Source organism: Falco naumanni, chromosome 13 (genome assembly GCF_017639655.2).
Source record: "Falco naumanni isolate bFalNau1 chromosome 13, bFalNau1.pat, whole genome shotgun sequence".
In the NCBI taxonomy this organism is placed as follows: Eukaryota; Metazoa; Chordata; class Aves; order Falconiformes; family Falconidae; genus Falco; species Falco naumanni.
This window is the reverse complement of record NC_054066.1, coordinates 19,896,515-19,912,666: the sequence shown is the minus strand read 5'-3', so window position 1 is coordinate 19,912,666 and position 16,152 is coordinate 19,896,515. Positions and strand designations below refer to the sequence as shown.

General features: G+C 42.3%; 1 protein-coding gene across 1 annotated transcript; it reads right to left on the bottom strand.

The window, feature by feature from the left end:
* Positions 1 to 4,410: 4,410 nt before the first annotated feature.
* AHSG (alpha 2-HS glycoprotein) lies at positions 4,411 to 11,148 on the bottom strand. Its single transcript, XM_040613167.1, has 7 exons — positions 10,873 to 11,148; positions 9,439 to 9,549; positions 8,147 to 8,231; positions 7,120 to 7,283; positions 6,724 to 6,837; positions 5,870 to 5,950; positions 4,411 to 5,043 (listed from the first exon to the last, which is right to left on the bottom strand). The coding sequence occupies exons 1-7, from the start codon at positions 11,074 to 11,076 to the stop codon at positions 4,762 to 4,764; spliced, it is 1,041 nt and encodes a 346-aa protein (XP_040469101.1). The 5' UTR covers positions 11,077 to 11,148; the 3' UTR covers positions 4,411 to 4,761.
* Between the last annotated feature and the right edge of the window lie 5,004 nt (positions 11,149 to 16,152).

The window sequence follows — 16,152 nt, the reverse complement described above, 5'->3', positions numbered from 1 at the left end:
TGCCACGTTGTACAAAGTACTCTGTGAACTTGCCATCGTTACATGTTGCTTCTGATGCCAAAGAGCAAGTCTTGTTTCTTTTTTATCTCCTCTCATCTTAACTTTTTTGGCTGCACCTGGTTTCAGCTCCTGCCTGGCAATGCTTATCTTTATATTCCTGTGGGGTTAGGCGCAGGTACAGTTGCATATGAACTCCACTGCTAATTGTAACACGCTGCTGCATTTTTATTGCCTGAGGACCAAACTGAGCGATAAAGTAAGAACCATCTGAAATTGTATGCTGAGAGGGGACGGGAAAGGAAGGTGGCCTGTAAGAAAGTTACAGACCTGGGGCTGGTTATGCTTGTCTCGGCACCGAAGGTCTGAAAGGAGAAAACCTAGCAGAAAGAACTTTTTAAAGAAGAGAGAGTGTGTAACGTAAACTGGAGGGGGAACTGCCTCCGCTTGATTTCTTGTAGCCAGTGCCTTCCTCCTTATGCCCCCCCTTGCTCTTTCTTCCCCATCCACTCCCCCCCCCCCCCCCCCCCCATTTATTCTTTTTGTACTTTGATTCAAGGAAAATGTACATCCAGTTGGTTTTTTGCCAGTTCACATCACCTTGCACATCACTCTCCCAGACTTAGTCCAGACTTCTCTGAACTGCAGCTACTTATCCTCTAACTATCTCTTGGGTGGATGATTTAGGACCTTAGTTTTTTATCTTGTTCAGTCTTATTGTCTCCCTTATATTGTATGGTCAGAACTGGCTCAAGGGAAGGAGTCCCACATGCTTAATCTTTAGCTCCTTGGCTTCTCTAGGCACTGCCACAGCCTACCCCTCCAGTTCAAACTGTAGGAAGCCACAGGAGATTCATAAGCCTGCAGCTATAGGCCTGGGGAACAAGGGAAATTGGTCCAGCAATGTCACTATTTTAATTATTTTAGCACTACTCAGTGCTCTGCTTTTCTTCCTTTTCAGCAACAACCAATAATACAATCCTGGTGTGACTGGAGACTGTAACTTGGGGTTGGGGTAGCCATTCACTGACTCAGCCACTCCCCCCATACTGTTACAGAGCACACACTAAGCTGTGCAGGTTTATTTGTAGCTTTAACTTATTCCCTCACTGCTGAATTTGGAGGTTGATTTGCCAGCTAAGAGGCTGTACTGTGGTCAATATTGATTCTCGAGTGATTTGCTGAGTACAGATTAAAAGGAGTCATGGAAAATTCTGCCTGGAGAAACTTAAGTATGGAATGACAGAGGTGTGCCTCATGGCTAACCTGTCAGAACTCCATGCTGAAAACAGAAGAGAATAGCTGTACAACTAGCTGTTATCTTGAGGATCTGGAGAAGTGACAACCACCATTACTTGGGGAGTATCCCGGTGAAAGTCATTGGTTTTCTGCTAAAGGGTAATTCTGCAATATTTCAACTTGAAGGATACCAGAAGATGGGTAACCATTTTCCTGGTCCTCATTTTCTGTCATGGGAGTCTCTGTGATCACAGCTGTCTGCTGGATGACACCAAGTATCTAGGTTTGAGGGTTGCCCTATATTGAGTGAGGAAGGAAAAGTGCAAGTGAAGGCTATAAATGTCTCTATTTAATACTACTGTAAAGTTTAGGGGGGTTAAAATTTTATATGTTGTCACATTTTTTTAACTGGTGGTATAAAGAATCTTCGCTCGTTAGCCCAGCAGTGCTCAAAGCATGTTCCTGTGGGAGACAGCAGAACCTGTCCCGGCGAATATCCATGGAAAGCTGGGTGGGATTATACATACAGCCAGGAAGACCAGAAACAGCACTGGGGCTGAAACTCTTCTGGGAAGACTTTGGTTGGTGGCAGAAGTGGAAAACTCGGACAGCAGGACAGAAGGGGCACATGGCTGCTAGACTGAGCCCCCTCCTCTTGCCAGTTGCTTTGCAAACTCAGGGTGAGGGATAACGTACGGGCTGTATCCCGGAGGGAGGGGGTGCAAGGGATGAATGTTGAGAAACATTGCTGTAGCCATAGTACAGGAACAGCAGAAGCAGCAATGCAGACTCACTGACATTGTTCCTTGTGCCTGGGGAACCTTCCCCTGTGGCTGGAGGATAATAACTCATTTTCTTTACCCTTAAAGTACATGGCATTTCTATGGAGATGGGTGCCAGTTTGTACTGGCTGTGTTGGTGCCTCTTATAATGGGGAATTGTTATATCCCCGACTGTTCTTTGTACTCTTTCTCCCACTAGAAAGGAAAAAATTTCTCTGTTGAAGTAGCTGACCTCAAAACATGGACACAGCTGGGAAATCTGAGCATGTCCAGCTAAAGCAGCACATGAGATACACATGCTTTAGCAAAACAGGATTTGAAAAAACTGAAAAACATTGTCGGCCGCTGATGTGGACGTGACAAAACTATTCAAGCTGCATTTCAGGGAAGGAGGCATTTGTATTTTATGTATTGCCATTTCATAGCACTCACTGCCCAGAGAAGCTATTACTGAATACTAAATCTCTTCCTAGGGTCCAGGTGCATGAATACAAGGCCACACTGCGGTGAGACGAAGTGAGTGCTTCAAAGCAGTCGTGGAAAATGTATCCTTAAGGGGGCAAAATGTGTCCTTAAAAGGGCAAGTGTTAAGCAGAAAGAAGATCAGATGCAGCTACTACCTGCAAGGCACAGAGCAATTCTGCTTCTTTTTATTTTTTTTATTTCCCCTCCCTGTTTCAGGAAACAATGGAGTAGTTATGCCAGGTGTAGGAGAACATCTGTGAGGTGTTCAGAGGAGGCTACAGATGTTCTGCTACATATCTTCAGTTTGTGTGCCTGGGAAAGGCAACAAGAAAATGCAGCATTTCTGGAGTTCAGAGATCCGCATAGGCAGGGGTCCCTTTTATAAACATTCTGCTTCTGCTCTCAGATAGAGAATTTTCTAATCCTGGAAAACACCGTCTTTGCTATAACTTAGTACCGACTTCATTATATACAAGACAATTTGTATGATTTAGTTAAGGTGATTGATTTAAAAAATACAAAAGCTAGGAAAACTGATTTCTTCAGGTGAGTTAAAAACTCAGTCTCAAGTACCTGGTGTTATAATAACACAGATCATAATAGTAGCCATTTAATTAAATCCTGTACCGTGTCTCATGCAGTGGGATGGGAGGACCACCTACCTTAGCACAAGACGTTTCTACAGCTTAATGCTAGCACTTTTTGAATGAATGGCTGCATGCAGAACATACTGGAGTCACTGTTTTACGGAGACAGAAAAAATCACTGAGCAATTGACTGGCAGTAGCTGGCACAATCACCTGCAACACACTTCCTGCAAGAACTCAGCATATTCTTGAAATGTGAAAGCTGCTGCCTTCATGGGGAGAGCTTGTTGGCGGTATGTTGCCATCACGTTAGATTATGGCTGATAGAATCTGGGCTGATTTCCCTTTTTCTTTCCCCTCCACACACCCAGTTGAAGCATTGGTGCAAGTGCCTATGGCTTTTCCTTTCCCCAATGACATAGCAGAGCAGAACCTTTCTGTATAGCAACCTGTTGCACTGTCACCAAGAACAAATGTTATTTGTGTTGCTTACTGAATACTGGAAGGTTGTAACTAGGAGAACAGGATAGGTTATTTGAAACAGTTCAGAAATGACATGTGTTCTGCAGCTTTTGCTGCCTGCATGATAATTATCTTGTAGCAAGTGCTGTTCCTGGTTAAAGATTCATGACTGCCTTTGAGACTGCTCCCCCGGGCCTGCAGAATTCTAGTCTGGCTGGCAGCAAAGATCCTTCTGGCCCCTGTCCCTTATTACTTCTCTACCTAGAATAGATTTTGCCTCTAACATGTCAGAAATTCAAGGAAGATTTGACTGCTAGGACAATGGTAAATTGCCATCCCTGTCTGGGTCCTATTATATAGATACATTCTGTAGTATATTTTTGTTCCCTTGAATTGGTATTCCCTCATATGCACACAGGCCATACAGTACCCCGTGATCAGATTGTACCCGTGTATCTGCTGGAAGACAGAGAATACACATGTGTTTGGCTGGAAGGATTGATGCTTTCAGTCTGCACAGCAATGAATGTGTCCTGATTCTTTGTTCTTTTCATAGACAGGGATGCACTTAGCCCATATCCAAAAGTATTGAGGTACTTCTGGTGGATATTAAAATTAGGTATGTGCTAGGAAACACTACAGGTGGAAGGGAAAAATACATTTTTTCTGCCAGTTTTTTAGTTTTATTGGCGTGTGATCAAAAGGAAGGACTGACCTGATTTTCCGCAGTGCTTAGCACCCACACATCCCAGTGAATCTGATGAGAAGTGCAGGAGCTTACTGGTTTTGAAAACAAGCCCAGAATATGACTCATAATGCTGTGAAGGAGATACTTGACAACTAAATGAAAATATGTAGAGATAGAAGGTACCAAAGCATTTCTGTTGAACATTTTATTGTGAAGTAACCTTTTGGTTGGTGTTTCTATTACAAAGCTACAACTGTTGTATAGCTCTTACAACAGTTTCATTGAAACAATATTTTCTGCTTTTTAACTAGAGCATCCCTATATGTAGTGAAAACAGCTGCTATATGTTGTAATCGTCTATATTTTGAAGAAGGCCTTTGCAAGATCCTGGCCACGGCTTTGCTCTCTGGAGGGTAAAACTCATTTGGGCTCAGAGTCAAGCATTCTCACCTATTTGCACTTGATGCTGTGGTCTGTGTGTTGATGCTGCTGCTGCACCCTGATCCTTCAGTTAGCTGTTCTGCCATGTCTGTAACACAGCCTATATCTTGAAATGGCGAATCTTCCCAGGGCACGGAGGAGGAAGAGGAGGCGCAAAGCCAACTGGGCGAGGTACTTTGTCATGCTGAGCAACCTTTGCAGCTGCTCTCTTTGCTACAGATTTTGCTGAGAGCACGGAAGAAGGAAATTCTGAAGAGCTGGATTCAGATGCAAAAGGGTTATTGTGGGAAAGCCTGAGGTTATGGTTTGTGAAGCCTTGTACAACACTGGGCACCAGTCCTGCTGATGTATCTTGACCTGCTTGAGAGTAGGTAACTCCAGGCTGGAAAAGAAAACCAGTTTGTGTTTGTGTTCAGTAACCTGGGGCTTATAACATACAGGTTATTGATACCTTGTTAGGTACCCTGCTCCTAACCAGATACAGGCCTCCAGCCAAGGTACAGAATGTTCCTGACCATCACAGAAGTCTGATTTGCATTTGAACACATACATAGGAGCCCAGGAACACATTTTTAACCAAACTGTGTGCTACATGAACTTTCAGGGCCACCTGTGCAGCTGGTTCAAGACCAGCTGTCTTACTCTTTCTTTGATGTATCTCCTAGACAGCTAATTACTGTTGTGTTACCAAGGGTTCTGGTCTGTAGGAAGTATGCAGCCACCACCTAGCCCTTCTCAGACCAAGCGGAGGCTAAAATACCTGACGATCACTCAGGTCCAGTGCATATATGTTCCCCTCCTCTTGCTACAGCAGTGAGGGTCGGCCTCCCTGAATTCAGTCACATCGAAGGAGTACTAGCAAAAAATCCCAGCTGATTTAGCCTACCACAATGGCTCATTTATGTATTACATCTATCTGGCCCATCCCCCTAGCTGAGCGGAGTTTGGTTCCCTCTGCCCTACCAGATGGTTAGGAGGACAAACTGTGTCAAGCATGGATGGCAGAGGTAACATAATTCCTGGCACAGAAATCCATAGGATAATCAGGAGCTACCTTACCTTGTTTTTCAGAATACAAAGTTAAACTTGGATTGTCACACATAGCTAATGCAGTCTACACTGAGAAAGGTAAACTCAGGGTGATTAGTTCTACCAGTACCAGTAGGCTAGAATATTGTGGAAAGGGAGGGAATATCTGGAGATGGTACCTGATGTCCGTAGAGCTGGCAGTCCACTCTGAGGTCCTGTGAGGGGCGTGTTACCATTGTTGCTGTGCAGAAACCAAAATTCTAGCAAAGCAGAACATAGTCAAGAGAAAATAGTTATAAACTAGAAAAGACCTGCATTGCAGTTTTTAATTTCAGTACATTTAGAAATAGCTACATCTTCTCATGTTTATCTGAGCAGTGAAGTGCTTGCTTTTTAGTCTGTAGCATGACCAGCAAATAAGTGAGACTCCTGTATTCTTCTACAGTAAGATCCTTTGTATGTCTGGATATGAGGGAGGGAAAGAATATATACGTATCTAGGTAAAAGGTTCCCACCCACTAAAACTGCCTAGGACTCAGTTTCAGCAGAAACAAAAGGGGAATTTTAGCATGATAAAATATACAGTATAATTCTCAAGAGCCTATATATCAGAACAAAGCACACTGACAGCACTTGAATTGTAGGAAGGTGAAACAGCCTGCCCTTTTGCTATGTATTTGCGTACTGTCCAGTACAAAGAGCCTGATTTTCTCAGGTGCTCATGTTATGAAGAGTAAACAATAATATATATTCTGTTGATTAAAAATATTTTGTGTTAAGGTCACTTCAGTCCTCACATCTTTTCGAAATATATTCAAATACATCAGGATTCAGTCTAGATACCTCAGAGAGAAGAGGAAGGTGTGATATAGCTTTAGGAGTTATATATTGAAAAGCGTATCATGATGATATACAACTCTTGCACTTGCATCCTCACAAAGTTCTATTCCTGCACAAGTGCGAGGGCATCACAGCATGCTGCTTTTCTGCCTCTGAGCTGGTGAGATCAGGACTGATGTGCTGGCATACTTACAGACTGGTCGTCAGGAAGCAGTTGACAAGCCTCCACGTTATCTTTAGCTTCTTTTGCTGAGCAGTTAGTGGCAGCCACAGCAAACTCAACAGAGACAGTATGCGCTGGGTGATACTGATAAAACAGGAAAATTGTTTAACTAACTTTGCATTGTGAAATGACAGAGCTGCTGAGAAAAGATAAAAGGCAAATGTGGCTTCTAGCTCTGCATTTCCCACCGAAGTGAAAGGGAATCCTGTGGCAAAAATGACACAAAACGCTTGGCAAATCAAGAACATTCATTCAGTAGGGCAAATTAGAGGAGGCTAAATCTGTTTGCAAACGTGGTAGCACTGTACAGTTACCGCAGAAGAAATTTTCTGTTTACATGGAAGGCCAGACAGTTCTAGCAATTACCTGGATTTTGGCTCTTCCGATCTCAAGCAGTCTGAGGTAAGCATCAGTAGTTTTGCTGTTGTGGTCACTGAGTGCAGCTGTAACGGTTGTTAATACCTCAGTGTTATTCAAACTTGCCAGCAGCGGGCAGTCAGGACAGAGCTGGAGAACATCTTCACTCGAGTCTGCAGGGGGAAACAAACAAATCATGTTTTGATCACATCGTAGGTTGTTTTAAAAGGCATTATAGACCCATTCAGTCACGCAAAACACTGTTTAATGGTCTGTCCCAAATGACCGCGGAAGGAGTGTTGCAGCACAGGCTGTAGATGGCAGTACCTCACGCGACTTCTGCCACCCAAGCCTTCCCGCAAGCCAAAGTGCTATGGGCTTCAGTAGCACAGTCTGAATGTTCTTACTCAGATTTTAATCAATTATTTTCCTGGCAATCTATCCATGACACCAATGAAAAGATGTGTCAGCTCACACAAGGAATGGTGGAAAAATATTTTAATTTATTGGAATTGTGTTTGCGTGAGTGTTGCTTCATTCACTCACCAGTTTTGAAAGTAGTACTGAAGACATCTCGTACAGAGCATGCAGCACAGAGATCTGTTTTCCCATGGCAATATTGAAAATTCTGGGTTTAGTAAATCATCTGCATCTGGCAAAGGGGCTCTGAAGATCAACAAGCTCCAGTAAATTCAGATCAACGTGGAATCAAATTCTTGAGGCTAAGCTCCTGAGTGAAAAGCCTCAGTACCAGCAATCTCTAGGTCAAATCTGGGACTTGGTCCCCAGATAGTCTTATAGTATCTTAATTGTCATAGTAAAGAGAAGCAAAGAGAGTGCTGGGTTTGTAGGTGAATACAATCAGAAAAGGGGGAAAAATTACTATCAAAATGGCTGGGTTTAGAAAAGCCATTAACTGTCATCCCTGCATGCCGTATTTATACACAGCATTTTAGAATCAGGAAAGCTAGTGAACTGTAACAGCTATAATAATACTCCAGCCTCTAGATTCAAACCTAAAGGACAAAGTCTTTACCTGCATGTGAGTGGCATTTACTGGCAAGTACAGATAACTTTCCATCCAGCTTCTGCAGTTTAACATCACAGTCACCCTCAACTGCCTAGAGAGAGAGAGAGAGAAAAATCAAGGGGTTACATCGTTCAGATATATAGGAATTTCTGAAAAGGGCAACTATTACTTCATTCAAAAGAACAGATCCTAGCTGAGTGTTTCTGGCAAAATCAGGCTGATTGCAAAGGCGCTGCAAGGCATGTTGTGGTATCTGTGGTTTTTCAAACAGCAGACCAAAGCTGCAAAATCTGGATCCAAATCTGGATCTCAAAAGTATAGGAGGTTCAAGGATAGCCAGATTATGGACATTTGGTTCAGGTTCCTCTCTCAGAAAGAGCCAAGAGTATGAATACTTATGAATTAAGACCTTTTGCTGAGCTGTTTGATACACTGTCACTAATCTCAGCTGGTCAGTGGCCATGGTAACAGCAGTGTGCTGCCTGTGTGAGCTGGCTGACATGCAACATGACGCACAGGGGAGAAGATGTCAAAAGCAAAGCTGGAGTCACTGGGAAGAGGGAACAGTTAGAGTTACCTCCCCCAAGATGGAGAATGGGATCTGAGCCCTGGTGAATATCGGGGTGGCTCATGGTTCAAATTTAGTCATGAGCTCTGTGAATTGGGCCCCATTCTAGAAAGAGCAGGCTTAAATTGTGAATCGCTCGCTCTGCTTTCTGCTCAGAAACCAGAGCTGCCTGTACTCAGACAGCACTTCCACTGTTCAGTTAGGGAAAGTTTGTCACAGCTGGATCACACTTGCATAAGAACAAAATATTTGAGGCCAGTAAATTCCAGCTGAGCGTTCCTTTGAAGGCAGAGCCCTGTCTGAAGAGAATAGCTCTTCTGCAGCCTTGGCTAGGACTAGGTGGCCAGAGTTGGCAGAATTTCACTAGGTAACACAGATCCACAACCTGCCCTGTCTGCCGTTTGCAATGTGGCAGTGCATCTGGGCTGGCCATGGAGGGCTGAATCTGAAGCCCCTAAACCATGCCCCATGGCATTCGTGGACTGTGTGTGGGATGTTACGCTGACGGTGACCTACCCTCTTCACATAACAGCACATGAAAGAAATCCAGAAGTGAAATCCTTCATGACGTAAAGGCAACTAAATCAACAAGGAGCTTACAAGTGATTGGGTGGGCTGTTACAGTGATAGAACGTTTGCTTGGGGATCTAACTGATGATAGTGTAGCCTCTGGCATCAACATACTGAACGTGCAGCTTTGTACCGAGCTAGTAGTGTTTAAAATACTCACATGTTCTGTGAAGCTCCTTACTGTGCAATTTGGAAGAGGCGTAGGGCTGAGAATATGGCATGCGGTCTCTAACAAGTCAAGTTCAAGAAATATTATGTCATTATTCAGCCCCTGGAAGAAAAGAAAAAGCAGGAATTGAAGTAATTACTTCACAAAACATCAGATGCTCCAGGTATACACTAGAATAATTGAGTGAGTCCTTACTTACTATCTAACTTCATAAAAAACCAGGACTCAGTTTTTTAGCTGGAATAAGTCAAGATTGTCACACTGATACTTTTTTCAAACTAAGGAACTGGTCCAGCCTGTATGTAGTGGGTCAGTTCTCTTAAGTTAACTTGATTTTATTTTGTTGGGTAGTTTTAAAAACCAACAGCTGTGTCGGTGAAAAAACTTTGTATTTCTATAACCAGATACCAAATAAACACTGGCGCACATTGGCCTGTCCAATTTAGTCCGCTGGAATTATGCTGAATTTCACCAGATGAGTTTCAGCCCCAATATTCATGTTGTTTATGGTCTCAGGGTCTTTTATGGTTGTTCCTGAACCTTTGAAACATAAGACATGTGAGTGGAAGGGCAAAAGTGAGATTCCCTAGCTCTGAGATTGACTCTGAGGTTTGAGTCATGAGTGATTCCATTTAAACCAATGAAGTTATTTTAGTGTAAAAGTATTAAATATGAGCGAAACAGTGTCACCAGTGTTTTTATGTGAGTAACTGGGGGCACATTTCTAATCATGTTGATGTCTGTTTTAGTCTCTTGTAAATGACTTTGTTATCCTCTTTCTCATAACAAGTAGTAAACAGCCATGAGTTTCATTCATGTTAATATTTGGGACCGTTTTCAATGTTCTGAGAGAATCACAGATTCTGAAAGGATGCATGCATTGCATTCATGACCATTTCTACAGCCTTTCTAGATGCCTACAATGATGGCAATAGATCTTAGTGAAAATGAGCTGCAGTTATTTCCATTCAGCTTCCTTGTCAGCTCAATGGGATATTAGGTAAAATTAATGCCTACTACAAAATCACTAATAGCGTGGGGTTATGATATATATGCATTTAGCCAATAAATAATTACCTGCATCACAAAGATTATCCTCACAGTTTTTCTCCAGATTAGCTGCTGGGCTCACAAATCAGCACTTGGAATGATCTGCCCTAGCAAGCATACTGCATTTGTAAACCGAGACCTTTCTAGCATCGTACAAAAATATCTGACCATTCCTCTCTCCCCCTCTGCTCTGCTCTTTGAGAGACACATCCCAGTGACCTGGATTCTCAACTGCTACCAGGTGGCATTGCCCCATTTAGATCAACAGACTCATGCTGATTTACCCCATGTGAGGATACAGCCCTTGGCAGGGCTTGTCGGTCCTTTCCCATCTCCAGGTTAACACAGCGCTCTGCCTGCAAGATCCTCACTTACCTGGGGTAGCACGCGGATATTCTCGATTCTGTTTAAGACAAACTTGTATCCATGATGACTGTGGGCATTAATATAACTCACAGCTACTTCAGCTGCTGCTTCTGATTCTGGGTCATCACAGCCCAAGGGAGCAGGGGGAGCTGCTGGTATAGCTTTGTGAACTGGAAGCTGAACAAGCAATATCAAAGCTACTAGTGCCTTCATGGCACCCGAGGAAAACTGATCCCTTTCAGAAATAATGATCTAAGAAAACTGTTCAGGTGGTAGCTAGGTAGCTAGAACTGGGGTCTCATTTATATAGTACATACCACAGACTTCACATGAGCGCATGTCTGAGATTTGTCCCAGTTCCAAGAGGCATTGCAAACAACAAAAGAGAAAAGTAAATGTTAGGACATCAAGCTGACTGATTAATATTGGCCAAAGTAAATTTTATCAGGTAGGATATTGCAAAGTCTGCTAAAGCAGCTAAAGAGGAAAGTGTCAGCAAAAAATGTAACATAATTTTAGACACTCTTACATGCAGTACATGCAAGAGGAGTGTGATCCCTCCTGTTAAATGTGTAGAGATGCTAGTGCTAATTAAGCTTTCTTGTAAACAGGACACATTCTGTTTGGGCCCAAATCTCACCAGACACCAATTTAAATTGTGAGATCAGTAACATGATAAATCAGAAAATGGAATTTCAAACGGTTCTAAGGATCACATTCAACACTAAGTATAATTGTATAGCAACTTTTACTACTGAATTCGTTTGGAATAGGAAATGAGACAGTTTCTAAATCTTTTGCATCAGCTCTTTCTTCCTCTGAATAATCTGAATACTTCCAGCAGTTCCTGGAATTTTATTTTGCAAAGCAGGCATCTTGCAGAAATTTTTCCATTATTTTTTTTTTACAGGTTTGTGGATTTGGCAGAAGATCCTAAAGGGCACAAAAGTGTTTTAAGGAGAATGTAGATGAAAATCGGCTGCTTAAATGCTCAGGAGTGCTAGACCCCAGTTTATATTTACATACACAGTATACATGTTTACAGAACAGTAACCGGATAACAAAAATGTTCTATGGAGCAGAATATAGCTTCCATGATGTGTCCTCATTTAAGATCTTTAATTTAAGATCAGATAACTTTAACTAGATAGATCTAGCTCAACCAGCAGAAAAGCTTTTCCGGCAGGTATTTCAGAGAAGGTTTCTATGATCCATTTTATGGTGATGACCAGGCTACAGAATAGTAAAAGTCCTTTCTGGCTTTAAAATATCTGAATCTCTGTTGTAATTTTCAAGGAGTTCAGGAATTAGCTGCAGATTTGAGATGAATAGAAGGACTTCACTGTATTTAGAAGTTTTCACTTTAGATAAGTATTTCTTAGCTTGCACGGTAGAGTGAATGAGGTTAAATGATTTGTGAAAAAAGCAGTCTTGAGTCATACCTCTCTCTTCTGGAATATGGAAATACGGAAAACAGCATAAATAGAAATGGTTCGGTTGGACATACTAAATGATGATGAAGGAGAAGGGGAAGAGTCTAAAATGATAGAATTATTTCCTTCAGCTGAAGCTTTGTGGAATTTTATATATATATATATATATATATATATATATATATATACACGAAGCTTCCTTCAGCTGTGTGGGATGAGGTGAGTTTTGGATACTAGGGTTTCCATATTGGAGAGTTTCCTGGGAAAAGAAAGGCTCTTCCTCTCTCTTGCAGTAAAAAATTGCTCTAAGCATGATTCATTTCTTCCCCTCAATTGAAGCAGGCGTTGTTTGGCATTTGTTCTTTTCTGTATGATCATTTGTCTTTTTGACTTTGGCCTGGAACACTTAAAGGGTGAAGGTCTGATGTCCCTAAAACACGCTCTGAGTGTTCCTTGTGGGTATCTTTTGAATCACAGCAAATTAATTTAGAAAGAGTATTTTGCTCTTTACTTCTAACCCACAATTCAGTTTCTAACCTGTGAATCTTTTAATTCTTTTTCCTTTTTCCATTGACGTAAACTTCCAACAGGTGCAGCTTGAAATTGGTTTTCACCCAAGTGACATATAATCAGCCCAGTGAAGGACTTAGACCATTACTTATAAATGCAGTCATTACTGAGTTTTTTAGGTCACATCTTCTCCACTTCAGAGTTGCAAATACTGTAGGATGCATAACATTTCTGCACTCAAGGACTAGGTATTCCTAAATATAATATACAACCCAGTTCAATCAACTTCAGGTTCCATTTTCAAAGAACAGCTTAAAACCTCAAATAGCAAACAGGATTTATCATCTTCTTTCTTCCATCTCCATTTTCCCTTGCATTCAGTATTCCATTTGCCAAGCAGGACAAAAAGGAAACACTTTGGAGTCTGCTGTGCCTCTTCTCAGTTTTGCTATAGGCTTACTCAAGACCTTCCCCTCTTGGTGACTGGATGAACTTTCTCTGCTGGCATACAGAGGATGAGAAATGTGTCCACATGATTAGTAATGCTCAATGTTTGCATCTAGCACGTTTTAAGTGACTTGTGATACATGTGAGGAAGTTGGTATTTGATTTTTATGTTCGGGAATGGAGTTTGAAAGTGCAATCAGGTAGTTTGGCTACAGGTAACGTGAAAAAGGAGCCTTTCACCTTTTGGATACAGACTGACACAGATCTGCCTAATTATTCCCTTCTGAAAGTGAGATTGCTGATGTCAGTTCCCTGCAGGCCTGTGTGCCATCACAACTGGCACTTTTTTGGCACCCTCACTCAAGAGGCAATAATTGCAGAAATAACTTCTCATTGAACTTCTCTCTCTTTCAAGTCCAGGACGCAGTAAAAAGTTGTCCTTTCGTAGTGGCTGCAAATAGTTCTTACAGCACAAGAAAGCGAACTGAATTCCATGGGCTTCTGGACAGAAGGTCACATCTCAACCCCCACTGAAGTGAAAAGTCTTTCAGAGAATTTCAATTATCACAGAATGATTGACGTTGGAAGGGACATCTGAAGGTCATCTTGTCCAGCCCCGCTGCACAAGCAGGGCCACCTAGAGAGAGTTGGCCAGAATCATGTCCAGATGGCTTTTGTGTATCTCCAAGGAGGGGGACTCCACAACCTTTCTGGGCAACCTGTGCGCGTGCTCAGTCATCCTCACAGTAGAGAAGTGTTGCCTAATGTTCAGAGAGAACGGCCTGTTTCAGTTTGTGCTCATTGCCTCTGGTCCTGTCACTGGGTACACTGAAAAGAGCCTTCTTTCAGCTATTTATATACATTAAGGTCCCCCTCAAGCCTTCTCTTCTCTATGCTAAGTATTCCCAGCTGTCTTGACCTTTCCTCATAGGAGACATGCTCCAGTATCTTAATCATCTTTGTGTGCATTTGCTGCACTGTCTCCAGATGTCCCTGTTTCTCGTGTACTGAGGAGCCCAGAACTGGGCACAGCGCTCCAGGTGTGGCCTCACCAGTGCTAGTAAAAGGGAAGGATCACCTCCCTAAAACCGCTAGCAGTACTTTGCCTCGTGCAACCCAGGATACTATTAGCCCTCTTTGTGGCAAGGGCACATTGTTGGCTCATGTTCAACTTGGTGCTCACCAGGACCCTCAGGTCCTTTTCTGCCAAGCTGCTTTCCAGCTAGATGGGCCCCAGCATATATAGATGCATGCAGCTGTTCTTCCCCAGGTGCAGGATTTCAGACTTCTTGTTGAACTTCATGAGGTTCCTGTCAGCCCATTTCTCCAGTCTGTTGTGGTCCCTCTGGATGGCAGCATGACCCTCTGGCGTATCAGCCACTCCTCACATTTTTGTGTCATCTACAAACTTGCTGAAGGGACATTCTGCCTCGTTATCCAGATCATCAATGAAGACGTTAAACAGGACTGGACCCCAGTGTTGACCCATGGGGTACACCACTAGTTACTGACCTCCAACTAGACTTTGTGCCACTGATCACCACCCTCCGCGCCCAGACATTCAGCCAGTTTTCAATCCGCCTCAATCCACCTCAGTCCACCTTTCCTGTCAGTAGTGTTAGACTTTGGCCCTAGTGAATTAGGTTGCCTGAGAGACTTGACAAGGCTTCACTGTGATGGAAGTAGAACAAGCTGGCTTTACTGCCCTTGTTATATAAAATATAGTATTGATTCCATGCTCAAGAATTGAGGCTCCACTGAATCTCAGTTCTTAATAATTCATATAAACCACAATGGAAAGGTGAGTTGATGGTTTTCTTTTTTGCTTTCTCTTTTTTTTTTTTTTTTTTTGGTTGGATGCTTAGAACAACTAGTGATGATTGGAAACTTGCTGCCCCTGCTCAACCTCATCTGGAAAAAAAACAAAGAATTGCTTCCACAAGATGTCAAGTTGACACCTTCCTGAGCTTAAAATTCAAACAAATTAAACAAGCAAACAGATAAATATCATCTTTTTAAAGCTTCAGATCAATGTTTAACACTTGTGGGGATTTATGAGGCTCTCTTTTCAGATTATAAAATGTCATTTTTTGGTAAAGCAGACAGAACTGGTCCAATTCTCTGCCGCGATTGAGAGACGGAGACCCGGTCAGGTGGAATCAGATCAGATCTGCTTTATTGTTCTTAACATGCTTCTTTTATAAGGCTGCATACATAGTCTAAGATTATCGTGCACAAAGCTCATTGGTTACATATTGCAAAAGTGATTACATATTGCAAAAGCTAAGTTTCTTATTCGCTGTTCCTTTTCACTCTGCTTACTTCGTTTCCTAGGGTTACAAGTTCTGCTTCGGTACTTTCCATTGTATGCCTCAATCTTATGCTTGCTGACAGTTTCGGTTATAACCGGACCTACATTCTGTTTTGTATAACCACAGGCCTCAAGGTCGCAGTGCCCTTGTGGCCTAAACCTCCACTAGTTGTATTGCGTTATGTTCTTTCTCTTGCAGTCCGTTCTTCATGAGTTCCCACAGACCTCCCTCAATTAGATAAGTTTCACTGGAGGTCTTAGACAAATCATTCCCTTCATTTCCCCCTTCTTGTTGCACCATAAGAACTCGTTTTACAGAGTTGGCTATCAGCTTCTGTAAGCATTGCATAACACACGGCAAAAGCAAAACTAACAATAACACTATTATTATTACAACAGCTATTTTTTCCAAAATTGTAATCCACCATCCAGACAAACCTAATGAAGATAACCAATCTGTAAAAGGATCACTACTTTCCCGAAGTTTTTTCATATTATCCCTTAAAATAGAAAGTTGTTTGTGTATTGATTGGGAGTGATCAGAAAGGTTCATACAGCACATCCCTTCAAACTCATCACATCCGTGCC